The sequence below is a fragment of the Metarhizium acridum genome (genome assembly GCF_019434415.1).
Source record: "Metarhizium acridum strain ARSEF 324 chromosome Unknown scaffold_452, whole genome shotgun sequence".
Classification (NCBI taxonomy): domain Eukaryota; kingdom Fungi; phylum Ascomycota; class Sordariomycetes; order Hypocreales; family Clavicipitaceae; genus Metarhizium; species Metarhizium acridum.
In genome coordinates this window covers 232733-247542 of record NW_027094037.1, presented here as the reverse complement: position 1 = coordinate 247542, position 14810 = coordinate 232733, and the positions used below count along the sequence as shown (strand labels likewise).

General features: G+C 41.8%; 3 protein-coding genes across 3 annotated transcripts; all 3 read left to right on the top strand.

Annotated features, from left to right (window-relative positions):
* Nucleotides 1–2577: 2577 nt before the first annotated feature.
* On the top strand, nucleotides 2578–5616 carry J3458_018019 (uncharacterized protein). Its single transcript, XM_007817377.2, has 2 exons — nucleotides 2578–3116; nucleotides 3171–5616. Exons 1-2 carry the CDS (start codon nucleotides 2724–2726, stop codon nucleotides 4119–4121), a joined length of 1344 nt encoding a protein of 447 aa, XP_007815568.2. The 5' UTR covers nucleotides 2578–2723; the 3' UTR covers nucleotides 4122–5616.
* A 5094-nt stretch (nucleotides 5617–10710) lies between these two features.
* J3458_018018 (uncharacterized protein) lies at nucleotides 10711–11084 on the top strand (the record flags this gene model as incomplete). The annotated part of the gene is made up of 3 exons (XM_007817375.2): nucleotides 10711–10795; nucleotides 10879–10965; nucleotides 11044–11084. The coding sequence occupies 3 exons, from the start codon at nucleotides 10711–10713 to the stop codon at nucleotides 11082–11084; spliced, it is 213 nt and encodes a 70-aa protein (XP_007815566.1).
* A 1401-nt stretch (nucleotides 11085–12485) lies between these two features.
* Nucleotides 12486–14364, top strand: J3458_018017 (uncharacterized protein). Its single transcript, XM_066121165.1, has 2 exons — nucleotides 12486–13441; nucleotides 13498–14364. The coding sequence occupies exons 1-2, from the start codon at nucleotides 12642–12644 to the stop codon at nucleotides 13568–13570; spliced, it is 873 nt and encodes a 290-aa protein (XP_065973863.1). The 5' UTR covers nucleotides 12486–12641; the 3' UTR covers nucleotides 13571–14364.
* Nucleotides 14365–14810: the final 446 nt, after the last annotated feature.

Here is a 14810-nt window from a genome sequence, read left to right as displayed (position 1 = left end):
AATAATTTTACTTTATAAATACTCTTTTTTACTTATAAAGCTTATAATTAAATAATTAAGTAAAGCTTTTATAAGATATTTAATTAAAAGATAAATTTTATTTATATAAAAGATTTAACTTTACTTTATAAGCTTTAATAAAAGTATAATTAATAAAAAGTCTTAAAAATCTCTTTTAAATATTAAGTATTAAGACTTTTTAACTTATTTATTATAATTTTTATTTAATTTTAATTAATTATATTATATTATAAAAGAAGTTTTTTCTTAACTTTAATTTAATTATTAATAATTATAAGAGTTTTAATATACGTTTTTTTAAGAGAAGTAATATTATATTTTAATATTTTTATTTACTTTTTCTTTAAAATAATTAAAATAATTATCTTTTTCTTAAATTTCTTTAAAAAGTTAAAGATATTCTTTTTATTAAAGAGTTTAACTTTAAAGACTTTTTAAAATATAATTAAAATTTTTTATTTACTTAAAGCTTTTTTAAGAATTTTAATAAATCTCTTAAAGTTAAAGCTTATATTAATAAATAAAGTAAAGTTTTATTAGCTTATAACTTTAAATAAGTTTTTATTATAAGTTATAATAAAATAAATTAATTAATCTTAAAATATTTAACTTTTTAATTATAAGCTTTTTTTTCTTTAAGTTAAAATCTTAAAGAAAGTATTATTAATAAAAATATAAGTTTTTCTTAATAACTTTTTATTCATTAATAATAAATAAATTAATAAAATCTTTTCTTTTAAATTCTTTTTAATTATTTAATTAATTATATTTAAGAAATATTTATTTTAATTTACTTAACTTAAAAATAAGCTTTTATATCTCTTTTAAAAATAATTTTATTATAAAAATAATTTTATAAGTTAAAATAATAAATATTATAATATTATTTCTTATAATTAATTATAAGATTATAATTATTAAGAATATTATAAGAAATATTATATTCTTTTAATTAATTAATTAATTCTTTCTCTTTTTAATTCTTTTTAATTAATTTAAGTTATTTTAATAAAAGTTTTCTTTTTAATTATAAGTTTATTAATATTTAAAGAATAAGTATATTTTTATTTTAATTAAAAACCTTTAAAGTAACTTTTTTTTAACTTAATTATAATAATTCTTATTTTATTATAATTTCTCTTTATATAATTAAATAATTTAAATTATTTTTATAATTTACTTATAATTTCTTTTTTAATTTTAATTTATTTTATTATAATTATAATTCTTTTATATTCTTTTAAACGTAAATATTATTAAGCTTTTATACTTATTTAAATTTATTCTTATAATAATTAAAAAGTATTTTTTATAAGAGATTAAATAATTCTTTTTTAATAAAAATATTACCTAAGTAAAACTATTATTTCTATTAACTTAAATATAATATATATATATATTAATAACTTTATACGTAATATTATAATTTAATTACTTTTTAATTCTTATAACTTACTTTTTAAAGCTAATAAAGTCTTTAAATAAGTAATAAATTAATTTAAATAAAGTAATTAAATACTTTTAAAATACTTATAATTTTAATTATATATATTATAAGTTATAGCTTATTATAAGTGTAGTAATTAAATAACTTAAATAATTTAATTATATAATATAAGCTTATATAAAATTAATTAAATAATTTAATAAAATATTAATAAAAGATCTTATAAACTTATTATAAAGATAAAACTTATTAAATTAAAGACTTAAGCGTGTATTTATTCTCTTATACTAGTAAATTAATAGTAATATAGCTATAATTAAATGCACTATTTAATTTCCTTTAACTTATAAGTATAAATACTATTATATAATAAGAATTATAAATAATAAAAAGAAGATAATATAAGAAAGTTATTTTATAATTAACTTATATTACTTTTATTAAGTAATAAAAATAAATAATATAAGAGGTAAAAAAAGAGTATAATATATCTTATATAATTATTAATTAAATATTAAAAGAGCTTAAATAAGTAAAAGAGTATATTATAAGCTTAAGTTAATAACTTAAGCTTAAATTAAACTTAATATAAAGGTAACTTAAATTTAACTTAAATAATTTATAGGTTAAGTAAAAATATAAGAGAAGTAAAAAGAGAGAGACTCTTTTTCTTTTTTCTTTTTTTTCTTAAGTTTATTTTTACTTTTTAAAGATATATACTTATAATAGTATAGTATAGCTAGTCTATAATAAATAGCGCTTAAAGAGAGCTTAAAAAATTAATAGCTTATAAATATATATATATTTATTAAAAATACTAAAAATCGCGTTTTTAAGTAATTTAAAGCTTACTTAATATAACGTTTATTGAGAAATTTATATATTTAATTAACTACTTTAACATTTCATTAAAAGCTATTATAACTATACATTTATATTAAAAATATACTATAAGGTATAGTAGCAAGTTAGCTAGCTAAATTTAGTTAGTGGTGGGGCAAAACGCACCCCGAGTAAAATTTAAACGCACCCCGAGCAATTCACATTAGTGGGGCTAAGGTGAGTCTTATTGTGTCACATTATCCATTCCGTTAACTCCGCGCTTCAAAGAAGCAGCTTGCATTCACGCTCCTGCATGCACGACATCTTGTGCGTTCCTGCCAGGCGGCTAATGGTTGGCTGACTGCTTGCCTTTTGTGAAACCACTTCTCCGCATGGGACAGGATGCGTTCTCACGGAATCGTGCTCCGTGCGTATGACTCCTCTGGCGCCTGTTAAGGCGGCCACTGACCACGACCTTTGCCGTGGCCATGCCTCTCCAGTCGTCAGTCGCTCTTTCACATCGCCGTCACCGATGGCGAGTGAACAAATTCGAAAACGACAGATTAAACAAGACATCTCGCAAAACCATCACCGTGCAAAAAAGCGGAAGGCAAGAAGTACCCGTGCCGTCGCTCCCAAATTTCCCCCAGCTTTTTACGACGACTTATCCGAGATACCCTTAACACTCAACATCCTGCGAGAATTAGATCAGAGGAACGACGCGCGCGCAAAGACGGAAAAACGAACCAACCCCATCGGTTCACTGCCCAAGGATCTTTCTCGATTCTCAAGACGCGGTGGCCCAGATCTGCAGCACCTTAGAGAGGTATGACAGCTCGACCGGCTCTGTTTCTACGACCAACTAATTTACATACATAAGTTTTCGAGCAAGACACGAAACCCTTCGATAATGGAAAATACTAGTTCCAGCTCCCGAAGTCGACGGACGCTATCAACGAGAGCGACAAGTGTTACTTCTAGAAGCGGCTCAACGCGGTACGGGAAGGAGTTTGATCAACACCTTCGTGACCACGGTGTATATGTGAACAACCGTAAATCGAAACCGTTGAACACAGAGGAAACAAAGATGAGATTGGAACAGAGCCGCGCGTCCTTGTCGCCGTCACAATTCTCAGAGCAACAGTTTAAGGCATTTCAAAGGAAGAATGAAGATGCTGTGTTTAAATCTGATGTCATGGCTGATGTCATTCCCTTTATCTGTGGAGATTATCCCATTCCCAGCAAACAGAATGTCCTCTTCACCGAGCTTAAACCTCTCATTAATGGCAACGCCGTGAGACCAAAGCCAGATCATTTTGACGGCGCTGATCTTGCGGACCTTTATATGGAGGTACGAAATGACGAGGAAGTTAGGCAAAGAGTTATCCCTACAAAGCACCCCGGTGTTCCAGTGGCGGCCAACTTCTTCATAGAGGCCAAGGGACCTGACGGAAATGCATCAGTTGCACAGAGGCAGGCATGCTACGACGGAGCGTACGGTGCCCGTGCCATGCACACGTTGCAGAATTATGGGAAATCCCAAGCGGAATATGATAGAAATGCTTATACCTATAGCTCAATCTATCATCCTGCTACTGGCACCCTTCAACTGTACGCACATCATATTACAGCTCCTGCTAATACTGGAGGACGGGCAGAGTACCACATGACCAAACTATGTGGCTTTGATTTGACAAACAATCGCGCGACTTTTGTCGAAGGGGCCACGTTTTTTAGAAATGCAAGGCTGTTGGCCAAAGAACATCGCGACCGGGCCATCCAGGTTGCAAACGGAGAAGCTGCCGAAGTTAAGGATCGAAGTGACAATTAAGATCGAGAATCAGCGTCATGGCAGGATGCACATGATGCGCTTCAGGAAGGGATAGCCGAGACGTGCGGAAATAGTTCCAAACGCGATGCTGAGGCATATGACTTACTACTTGATTTGCATGGAGACGATGATTCACAGGAGCCAAGTCAAGTATCGACTGTACTAGGTTACGACGATCCATCTTTAAGCTTTACATCGAGTGTTACTTCCGCCTTGAGCAATGAGCCGGTGGCCCGATCGAAGCGCACCAGGCAACTCAACTCACCAGATAGCTCCTGGGGACGCAGTTCGTCCAAGAGTCGTACGCGCGTTGGCCTAAATCAGCTGCTTGCAAAGAAAGAGTAGGTTGTCCAATGACACAACGGTATGCTTTTGAATGGCTTTATTTTTCTCTGACTTTAATTGACTATGGACATACCATGCGGTGGACGTATTACCCTGTTGTAGTACTTTTCATAAATGTGCCTCTTCTCAATCTCCTCAATCCCTAATACACACTTCTGGTCTTTTGTCGTGCTCCCAATGATGTCCTTTATTTCCATGAGAAGGGCTGTGAGGCAGCTCCTTCATCCGGTAATGAGACCATAGGTGTCACTATAAGATTTTCTGGGACGGTTGGGGGTATGGCAGTTTTCGTCTTCTTCTTTTTCCCATTCGCGTCGAAAGACATGAAGCGAAATGCGACATCCTGGCGGTTTTTGGATCCGGGGCAGGATCTGCCAGCTTTGATGCACTGTTTGCAGGATGGCAATGCTTCATCACACTAAACAAGTTTGGAGTTGGTCAACACCGCTAGATAATCCGCCTGCTTTTATAACGTACCTTGATTCGGCGTTTTCTGCAAATCTCACAACCCGTCGAGGACCTGCCGGTAAACACCATGGTAACAACTGCTTCACTGCTCGAATGCCGAGTCAAATGGTTTGAGTGTTTCTGTTCACGAAAAAAGACTACTGTGGGCTGAGTTGTGAATTCTTAGGGTGAATGGGAGAGGTGTTTTGGCCGGGGCGCGACAGAGGATCCCTCGGATTTATAAGTCTGTGGACGAACGGATCAGCTTTTGTAGACACAAGGTACCTGGTCCAACGCCAATGAACAATATGAGCCTCTCAGTCTGGGGAAATGAGCTTGTCAAAACGGGTTTGCCCCGATTCAGGGCCAAGGGCAAGATAATCTCACCGTTTGATGGTCTTGCTTGAACCAAATAGCGGGCTCTACCATCGTCTGGCATGAAAGCATACTCTCAAAATGATATTCCGAGACTTCCCAAACAGCGCCTAGAAGCGAATGATCCAGATCTTACGCGAGTGAGCATATAGTGAAGTCCTGTCCATTTGGTTTGAGGACTTTCGGGCCGGACAATATAGCCATGTCTTATCCTGCAACAACTTCATTTAATGGCTCTGGGCCAGAGTTTCGTACTCATGGTCCACCAAGCTGAGCACCACTTTGTCAAGCATCGTCATGTCACATACACAAAAATTGAATGGTCGCCCGGCAGCTGCGATTTATTCCAGCGTTTCTTGGACCAAAATTTGACTCTATATATGCGTCGTGTGGTGGAATTCCTTGCCGGCAGCCCGCCTTACATAGTCAAGGTGGCCGGCTTCTAGCCAAACTTCCATCACAACCTGCTCTGCCTAGTCGCTTGGTGATTGTGACCCGGTCGATTCCATCACTAAACCTCTGGATATTCTCATTGAACCAGCGCTGCGCCTCCTCATCGTCACACGAGTCCAAGACATCGTCATCAAGCATAAGCTCCCCATATACATATGAAATACTCCACATTGCTAGACTCAATGTCCACATGCCTGCCACCGGCTCCCGCACTAATGTTCGAACGAAACTTTGAAGAAGAAGGGTGCCATCCGGGTAGAATATATTACCATCGCGAATGAGTGAATTACCTGACGTCGACTTGAGACGAATGTGGCTGTAAGATGATGGTAATAGCACGATTTTAGCTGTGCTCTTCTGTTGTGGAGGGAAGAGGAAACATGCTGAATTCCGATCCAGATTGCTATAATCGTTGATGATGCGATGGCAGATTGTTTCTCTCAACCTTCCTTGGTAGAATGTCGGGTCAAGTGATCCATACGACCAGGTCCAGTTCCGAAAGCTTGCCAATCGCAATTGCTGTACGGCATCATCGAACTGCTCGTCTTGGACGACAAGCATGTAGTTCTGTACTAAATCAGCATGGGTATACGGCGTTGACAATGCAGCGCTTACGTCGCAAACAAGTCGCACTCCGGGAGCGGCAATAGCTCTTTCACCTCAGACCAGGGCCGGGATGGAGCCTAGAGCGGAAGCGATGCATTCCATGAGGCCCAAATAATTTGAACATGGTTGGCCAGGAATTGTTGGGGACTACCATCCTCCAGTTAGTTGAGATGCCGTGGCGGATTCTGTTTCAAAGACGGCTGGTGATGTCGAAAGAGACCGCCCTGCTACACCAGGATACTGTACCGCAGCACTTGGCCATATTGGCATCCTTCCTTCACAATACCCTTCCCGACGCTCCATCAAGGGATACAGCTGGTGGTACACGCAATCAAAATATGGCACCGCAGAGCCAAATCCCAGGCGAACGCGTGGACGATTGTTGTGATTCGCCTCAGGATGCACCATCGAGATATCTATCCATCGATGGACACCGTAGGTTGCTTCCAAATGCTCTACAGCGCCATATCTCCGGCCGCAAATGAATGGCATCCGCCCGATCAAGACAGTTTTATGAAAGCCCTTGTATATAAATAGTGGCCAGTTACTTCCGTAAATGCCTGTTTAAATAACATCTAGCATGAAGCATTCCATTAATCTTGTTTAAACTAAACGACCATCCTGGAAACTTCCAACGTCCAATCTTGACGCAATTGGAAACGATTAGATCATGCCTCGGCCAAACGCCTCTCTGCCTCTTTCCCCCGAGGAGCTCGCTCAGGCTGTCGCAGATCTGGCGGAATACATGTCTCCGTCACAAGCGCGATTCAGCAGAGCATCTCAACCTGGCTTTTACAAAACTATCCCACTGCTTTTGTTGCGAAGAAACATTATGGTGTCTTCGTCTCAGCACTTGCGTTTCATAGATCTGATGGATCTGTTAAACACATTAAGATTGAGATATTCGACGTCAATGCCTGGCCCCAAAGACCTCAATACAACCTTGACAGTCCAGACAACGATGTAACTATGATCTCCATATCAGGCGTCCAGGTTCCTGTCTTTAATGCTCGCTGGCTTCTCCGCGAGAAGATAGTGACGGCTTTTAAGCGGCAGGGAACAAGGAAGGAGAATCAGACCTAGACGACGCTTGCGCTCTTCTGGATACCGTAGAGCCGAGCAGCGTAGACTTGACGAACAAGGAGGCGGCGGTCCGACACCTGATTGCGAGGAGGCCGTGCGTACGCCAGTCATTGGAGCTCAAAATCGTTTGTCCAGCCGTTCTGGGATTGCCATGGACTTGGAACGAACCGGCTGCGGTGTACTGGCGACGGGAAAAGGATCAGTTGCGATAACTTGACGCGGATCTTCGACGCCATAAGTTCAAATGGGACGAGATGACACAAGTGTGGTATTTAACCGCTGGGGGCGGAGACATTGCACTCTGGACTTGACAACGTACCAGTACTTATTGAGATGAATATTCAGTCATGGTGTAATGCGTTTTATGCTCTATTATGCATCCTTTGCTTCACCTAATTACGAGCTGAACTTGAGAACTGCCAGGTGTACTCTTCGAGCTTGACCGGTCTGATAGTGGATGTCTATCCGATGCTCCAAGTCACAGTTCCTGCACATTGCCCATGTCTTCGTGAACCTGTCTCAGTCAGAAGTCTCCTTAAAATGTGAAAAACGTTGGACAGGCTGAAACGAAAATAATCGACCGTAGCTACCTCTACATGACGGGTGTCAGTTTTCAAATTAATCGTGCTATGGCCATAGGGTCGTCATCCCAATCATTAGTCACTTTGCTCGGTGCAGTTTCACTGCAAGGAATTTTATCCTCCAGTTTGTGACATGGGACTTTGGTTTGTCCCCTACTTCCGCCAACCGAGGTCTGTCGAGCCAAGTAGGTTTCCTCACCAGCGCCGTTTACATAATGCGCATATTTTTGCAGATGCTCTGATACCCTTTTGTCGTACGGCGTTGGTAAAGTGGTAGTAGAATGTAGTGGTTTGAACTGTACCGCCGCCACCCATTCAGCATCTCCTCTTTCCGGATATTCGCGATCAAAAAGCTTTACAGGGACACATATTCCCGGAGTATCTCGACAGGACAGAACGTTCTTTTGCTGATCGTAGCTACAGCATTTTTCGAAACTCAAGAGGTCGGTATTTTCAACCGAGAGTAGCCCCTTCGCGGATCCAGGAAACAGAACGACGGCCGGGATATATTCTGACCCGCGACACCGAACCAAGTATAGGTCCCCCGGCCGAGGTATTGGCGCGTCATCGAGAGTTTCTAGAGATCCAACCCTAGTCGAAGAGCCTCTGTCTCCACTCTCTCGAGAAGGAAGTATAATATGGTCCTTGGTTGGATATGAGAAATGGGTACGCGCCAGTTTTTGGGCATCGTTTTGTCCTGAAACACCAGTTGCTTTGCGTTTCTTCCTGGCTGTGGTTCTCCTAGAGCCGTGTTCGCCGTATTTTGCGGCTCCTGGAAGGTTTCCGTCGGCTGCACGTTCTTTGCTGAAGGTATATGCCTGCATTGCACAAATACGTCATGTTGATACTGGCCAAGGAGTTGCCATTGACTGCGGGTTATGTCCGACACCAACTCCACCAGAGTTTACAGGTGTGTCTCTTATAGGGTGTAAAAGGTCCACGAGTACTCGTGTGGGTTGCTTACCCGTGGGCTTTAAATAAGTAATAGGTAAGAAAAAAAGACTTAAATAAATTTATAAGAGAAAATAAGATATTTATAATTATTTATTAAAAATATTAATTATTTTTAAGTACTTAAATAAAACTTATATAACTTACTTTATACTTTAAACTTAAAACTTATTATAAATATAATTAAATATTAAAGAGTTAATATTAATTATTATAATTAATTTAAAAAAATTAATTTATATTATTATATTATATTATTATACGTTTATAAGTATTTATAAAATACTTATCTTTATATTAGGTTACTTATAATATACTTAAATTACCTATATAATAAAATAAGTAACTTATAAATAACCTAAGAAAAACTTGAATACCCACGGGTACCCACGAGTACCCGTTTTTACACTCTAGTCTCTTATAGGGATCCGTCCCGAAGACGTGTCTGTGCGGCAATAACAGCAGCAGCCTTTCGTTTTTCAAGTTCCTTGAGCTCTTCGTCTGGTATTTTGAGCCTTGAAATTCCCTCTGCCCACGTTATAGCCTGGCGATGTAGGTCGGTCGCGGCGTCAAAGGCTAGCATTGCGTTACGTACGAGCGACTGAGGACAAAAACATGAAGGAAAGATAAATATGAAGTAGATTGGGAAGAAGTTATTGCCTTTTGATATGTAATGTTTATATGCCACCTATCCTGGGCGGCTCTTTGAAGACGAAGCACTCTAATGAATGCTGGTCAAATAAGTCGTCTGAGGATGTCCTGTTTTGTTGGCATTTCAATTGTCTTTCTTTCTGGCTAAGCAGCGTACATGAGACCTACGATAGACACCACTTTATATAGAGTCAGCCTGATCATAGTATCACTCTGTCTAGACGTACTTTTGCTCCGACGCGGTCTGTGACGCGGTCTTGTCCACTTTCCATCGCACATCAGATGGCGGGTTCAGAGTGTTAGGATTGCTCCGCAATGCTGTCACCTTCGATGAGTAACTTGAGCCCGGGTTATCTGGTTATGACATGCAACAAATTCTGGTTTTCGTCGCGTTTGCTATATTTCGGTCGAAAGAATTCAAGAGTGCCTTCGGTATAGAAACCGCGTCTTCATCAAGTCTCCACGTTAAAACTATAGCCTCGAGCAGCACAACTCGGAGAGAGTGTGCCTCCTTAGAAATCGCCAATTAGTACCCCTGCGTATAAAACGTCGCCGCCGGCGACTTCTAATCAAAATTTTCTACACCTGATATACTATAAAAATTATATTATATAGTTTTTTGAATTTTTAAGCTTATAAAAGTATATAAAAACTTACTTTTTTATATTAACTTGTAATATAAAATTAATATTAGTTATTTATAAAATTTATAATTATAAAAGTATTTTATTAGATTTAATATTATTTATTATATTAGAAACTATAAAACTATAAAACTACACCACTTCTAAAGCTCTAGTACGGAGTACTAGCTACCTAGGTAGGTGCAGAAAAAGTGGGTCCGCTATAATAGTTACCTGCACCTTCGCATATGCGGATATGCTGTGGCCGCGTCTTTTTTTTGCCCCTGGCTCAGGTCCCGGAGATAGTTTATCCGTCCCCGGCACAACGAAATTGAGGACAGCTTGACACTGGGCGCACATGCATCTACCCAATTGTCCAGTTCCTCATCCAGCTGTCGCCGCCAACACCATTCCAATTTCTTCTTCCTTTCCTCCTCCCTCCAAATTGTCCCACGTACAGTACAATCCGCCAGCATGTCCGATCAGATCCAGGAGCTTGTCGAGACTCCCAGCCAGTTCTTGAAGGATGGCGTCCAATTCATGAACAAGTGCCAGAAGCGTACGCCCCGACCCTCGCGCCGATGCCTCTCCTTTGTCGCACACGCCCATGTCCCCGAATGCTAACATTGTCTCTCGACACAGCTGACAAGAAGGAGTTTGCCAAGATCTGCCAGGCCGTTGGCACCGGTTTCGTCGTTATGGGTGTTGTCGGATATGTCGTCAAGCTGAGTATGCGACCCTGCCCCCGGCACGTCGCTGTTTCTCCTTTATCCTCTTGTTCTCCCATTAATCTCTGTGTGCTTGCAGTCCACATCCCCATCAACCAGATTCTTGTGGGTGGCGCATAAGCAGCGTAACGTCCTGCAATGTACGACATTTTAATTTATCATGAGCGATCTGTTTCGGCGAATTGGCAATGGGAAACAACCGACGGAGTGGAAGGACCACGGTAAAAAAAGAAAAGAACGCCTGAGCCTCTGCGCATACTCATAATATCATCTGCGGCGATGGGAGGGCATATCAATGCTATTACTTTGGAGCGTCGCAGTGCGGGTTCTCTTTGTGGCCACTGCCTATGTACTGATAGTTCCCCATGTTGGGAGTGAAGAAAACGATACACATTATCCGAGCCAGAATTTTGGTCCACGTTGGCTTCTGTTCCGCTGCCTGATCAGCGTGCCTTCAATGCCGGTGACTGAGAAGGTGATTCGTATCATATGTTTGGTCTGCGTGCGTGTCAGCAGCAGTTGGACGGCCTGTCCCGGAGGCACAAACTCCGCTGGCATGCTTTTATTGCAAACTTGTTCCTATTTTCAATGCCTCCGCTGAGCAGGATTCGTCCATGTTGGGTATTGTCAGAAAAGCGAAGCGGACACCAAGGTAGCATGTGGTGGCACAAGTTGGCTTCTTTGTCGAGGAATATTGATGATTCACCTCAGGCATGTGGGCGAGCTGAAGGTGTCGCACGGTCTAATTTGTCAACTTCAGCACCTGCTTACCTGTGACCCTTCTGTTGGCGAAGATGTCTGTTTCAATTGCGGCCTAAATACCATTGTGGCATGACTGTGTTTCCAGAGGGCGAATCTTCATGCTGTAGATGGAGGGCGTGTTTTCCGTCGAGGCTACAATATGTGCGGGGCCTCAGCCATACATGTACGGCTTGCGCAAACCTCCTCGCGTCCTCTGACATCGCCAGCGTACAATTCCTTGAATTGATTCCGTCATTCTCTTGATCCACGTAAATCACCTTCTCTGCAAATGATGATGAATACTCCATGGCGTCTTGGCCAGGCTTCTCGTTCGACACTGCCGATGAGGTCGGCACGCTTACTCTCCACCTCGCGAGTCCAGAGTCTGAAGATCAATGCCGATAGGCTCAACGAAACTCTTCACTATACGTGTCAGTGGGGAGCGGCTAACAGATATGGAGAGTAAGTCAACTTTCGCTCTTGAGAGACAAAGTCCATTTCGTTGCGCTCACGACATTTTTCCAACACTCACAGCGGCCCCAACGACACCGGCATGTCGCGGCTTGCTCTGTCCGATGATGATGCCCGCGTCAGGCAATGGTTTGCCCAAGAGACTGCCAAGCTGGACTGCCAGTTGACCATCGATAAGATGGGAAACCAGTTCGCCAAGAGGAGGGGATCATCCAAAGCTGGCGCCCCGATGATTGCAATGGGAAGCCATTTGGACACTCAGCCGCGTGGCGGTCGGTACGATGGGATTTTGGGCGTCCTCGCAGCCGTCGAGGTGCTCAGGACTTTGAAAGACGCGGGGTACACGACAAACTACGACGTTGGCGCGGTTAATTGGACAAAGTATCTTTCCACTACTGTCGATCGAAACTGACAATTCATCAGCTAACCCTTGACAGCGAGGAGGGTGCCAGATTTCCCAATTCCATGGTATCATCCGGAGTCTGGGCGGGCAAGATCCCCATTAAGAAAGCGTGGAGCTTGGCCGACATCTTTGATCCATCTGCCACCATGCACTCGGAACTTGTGCGTCACGGCTACGTCGGAAACGTCGAGTGCTCAAGTGACGCGGTAACAGGATATCCGCTCACAGCCCACTTTGAGCTACATATCGAGCAGGGACCTATTCTAGAGCGAACCGGCAAAAGGATTGGGGTTGTGCAAGGAGCACAGGCGTACAAATGGCTGACCGTGTCCGTGACGGGCCGAGATGCCCATACAGGAACGACGCCGTTGGACATGCGGAGCGACCCGTTGTTGGCTACGGCTAAAATGATTGCCTCTTCAAATGCTATTGCAAAGAAACACGGCGCGCTGGCGTCCACGGGTGTGGTCAAGATACCGCCAAACTCGTCCACCAACACGATTGCTTCAACCGCCACCTTCACCCTGGATATCCGCCACCCAGAGGATCATGTAGTCACCCAGGTGCTCGAGGAGTGTCTAGAATCGTTTGGTTCCATCAGCAAGGCGGATGGCAAGGGCGTCCAGTTCAAATGGTCGCTTGATACGGACTCGGAAGCCACAAAATTCGACCGGGACTGCATCAAGGCTGTTGAGATGGCGGCTAATGACATTGTCGGGCCAGACGGATGGAGCCCATTGACAAGCGGAGCCGGACATGATAGCGTGTATACGAGCAAAAAGGTTCCCACGACCATGATATTTGTTCCCTGCAAGGATGGCGTGAGCCATCATCCTGAGGAATATTGCAGCCCTGAAGATTGGTATGTTTTTCTTTGTTGTGCAGGGACACGCGATCCGTTGCTGACCGGAAGTGCAGTGCTATCGGAGCTCAAGCGTTGTTGCAGGCAGTGATTAATTATGACAAGATGCTGGTGTCAGGGAATCACTGATCTTGCATGAGTAGCTAGTCAGCACTCTAGTGTTCTAGAGAGTGATATTTGCCATATGCATAATGTGTAGATGTTCCATCACCATGACCGGTGTCTGTTTTGCGTTAAGGCAGACTCTTGCACCACATAATGCTAGCTACCGACTCTGAGCCAGAAAGCTCTACATAGGGGCGAAATATCAGGCAGCTAGTCGGCATCGGCTTCTCTACCCAGAAGCCAATTACCGATTCAGGCACGTAACATATCAACGACCTGCATTAACGAGTGTGTCGCAAACATCTGCCCACGAAAGGTCGTTATGGAGTGATTCTAGTGGGGAACTATGTTTATGCATCAGCCAACTGCATTAACCACTCTTTTATCTTCTTTATATCAACTAGGTATCATGTATTAATGCCTTGATACGTAGGATATAATCGCGTGACAACTTGACCCCATTTCCTATGCATCGACTTATAGCGTATGGCAATAGCTCCCGATAGATTTCTTCTATGTGGTAGGAGTGTATAAACAGTGCCATTGCCTCTTCAATAGCTTTGTCCTTGAGAACTAACTTCAAAAGCTATATTGCCAATCCTCCCTATTCTAAGCTCTTCCCCCGTACTCATCCTGGTCTTTACCACTGCCAGCATACTTCCCATCCCACCATCAACAATGAAGTACTCTCTTGTTGTCGCCGCTACAAGCTTTGCGCTTAGCCTGGCCGCTGAGCCAACGAGCGATAACCTATTGCCCTGGAAATCGGGGCCCGGTGGCACGGAAGAAGAATGCAAAAAATTAAGTCATCAAAAGGCGAGGGAATGCTTCGATAGTCACGAGACTCGACCAGATACCGAGCCGAAGCTTCCGTGGCAGGATGGAGATGGAAAGACAACCCTAGACAGTTCAGGGTCTGCAATGACACGCACTACAACTCTAAATTTAAGTTTCGACCCATTCTAGACCAATTCTGCGGCACTGAGATTTACTGTAAGCTCTTTGATGAGGATAAAACAAGGGTTGATGGACTATTCAAAAGTACAAAGCACTGCCTTGACTCTCATGAGGCAGCGCCGTAGGCCTTGTCAGACATATGTGCCTCGACTCCTCGAGCCGAAACGACGGTCAGGTGTCCAATTAACCAGCAGGCCGCACCGCAGCAGGGAACGGGGAACTTTAGTCATTGAAAAGTACTACTACTACGCTCGCTATACCGTTTCTCTCATCATCTTACCATCATTTTATCCCCATGTGTGGCTTT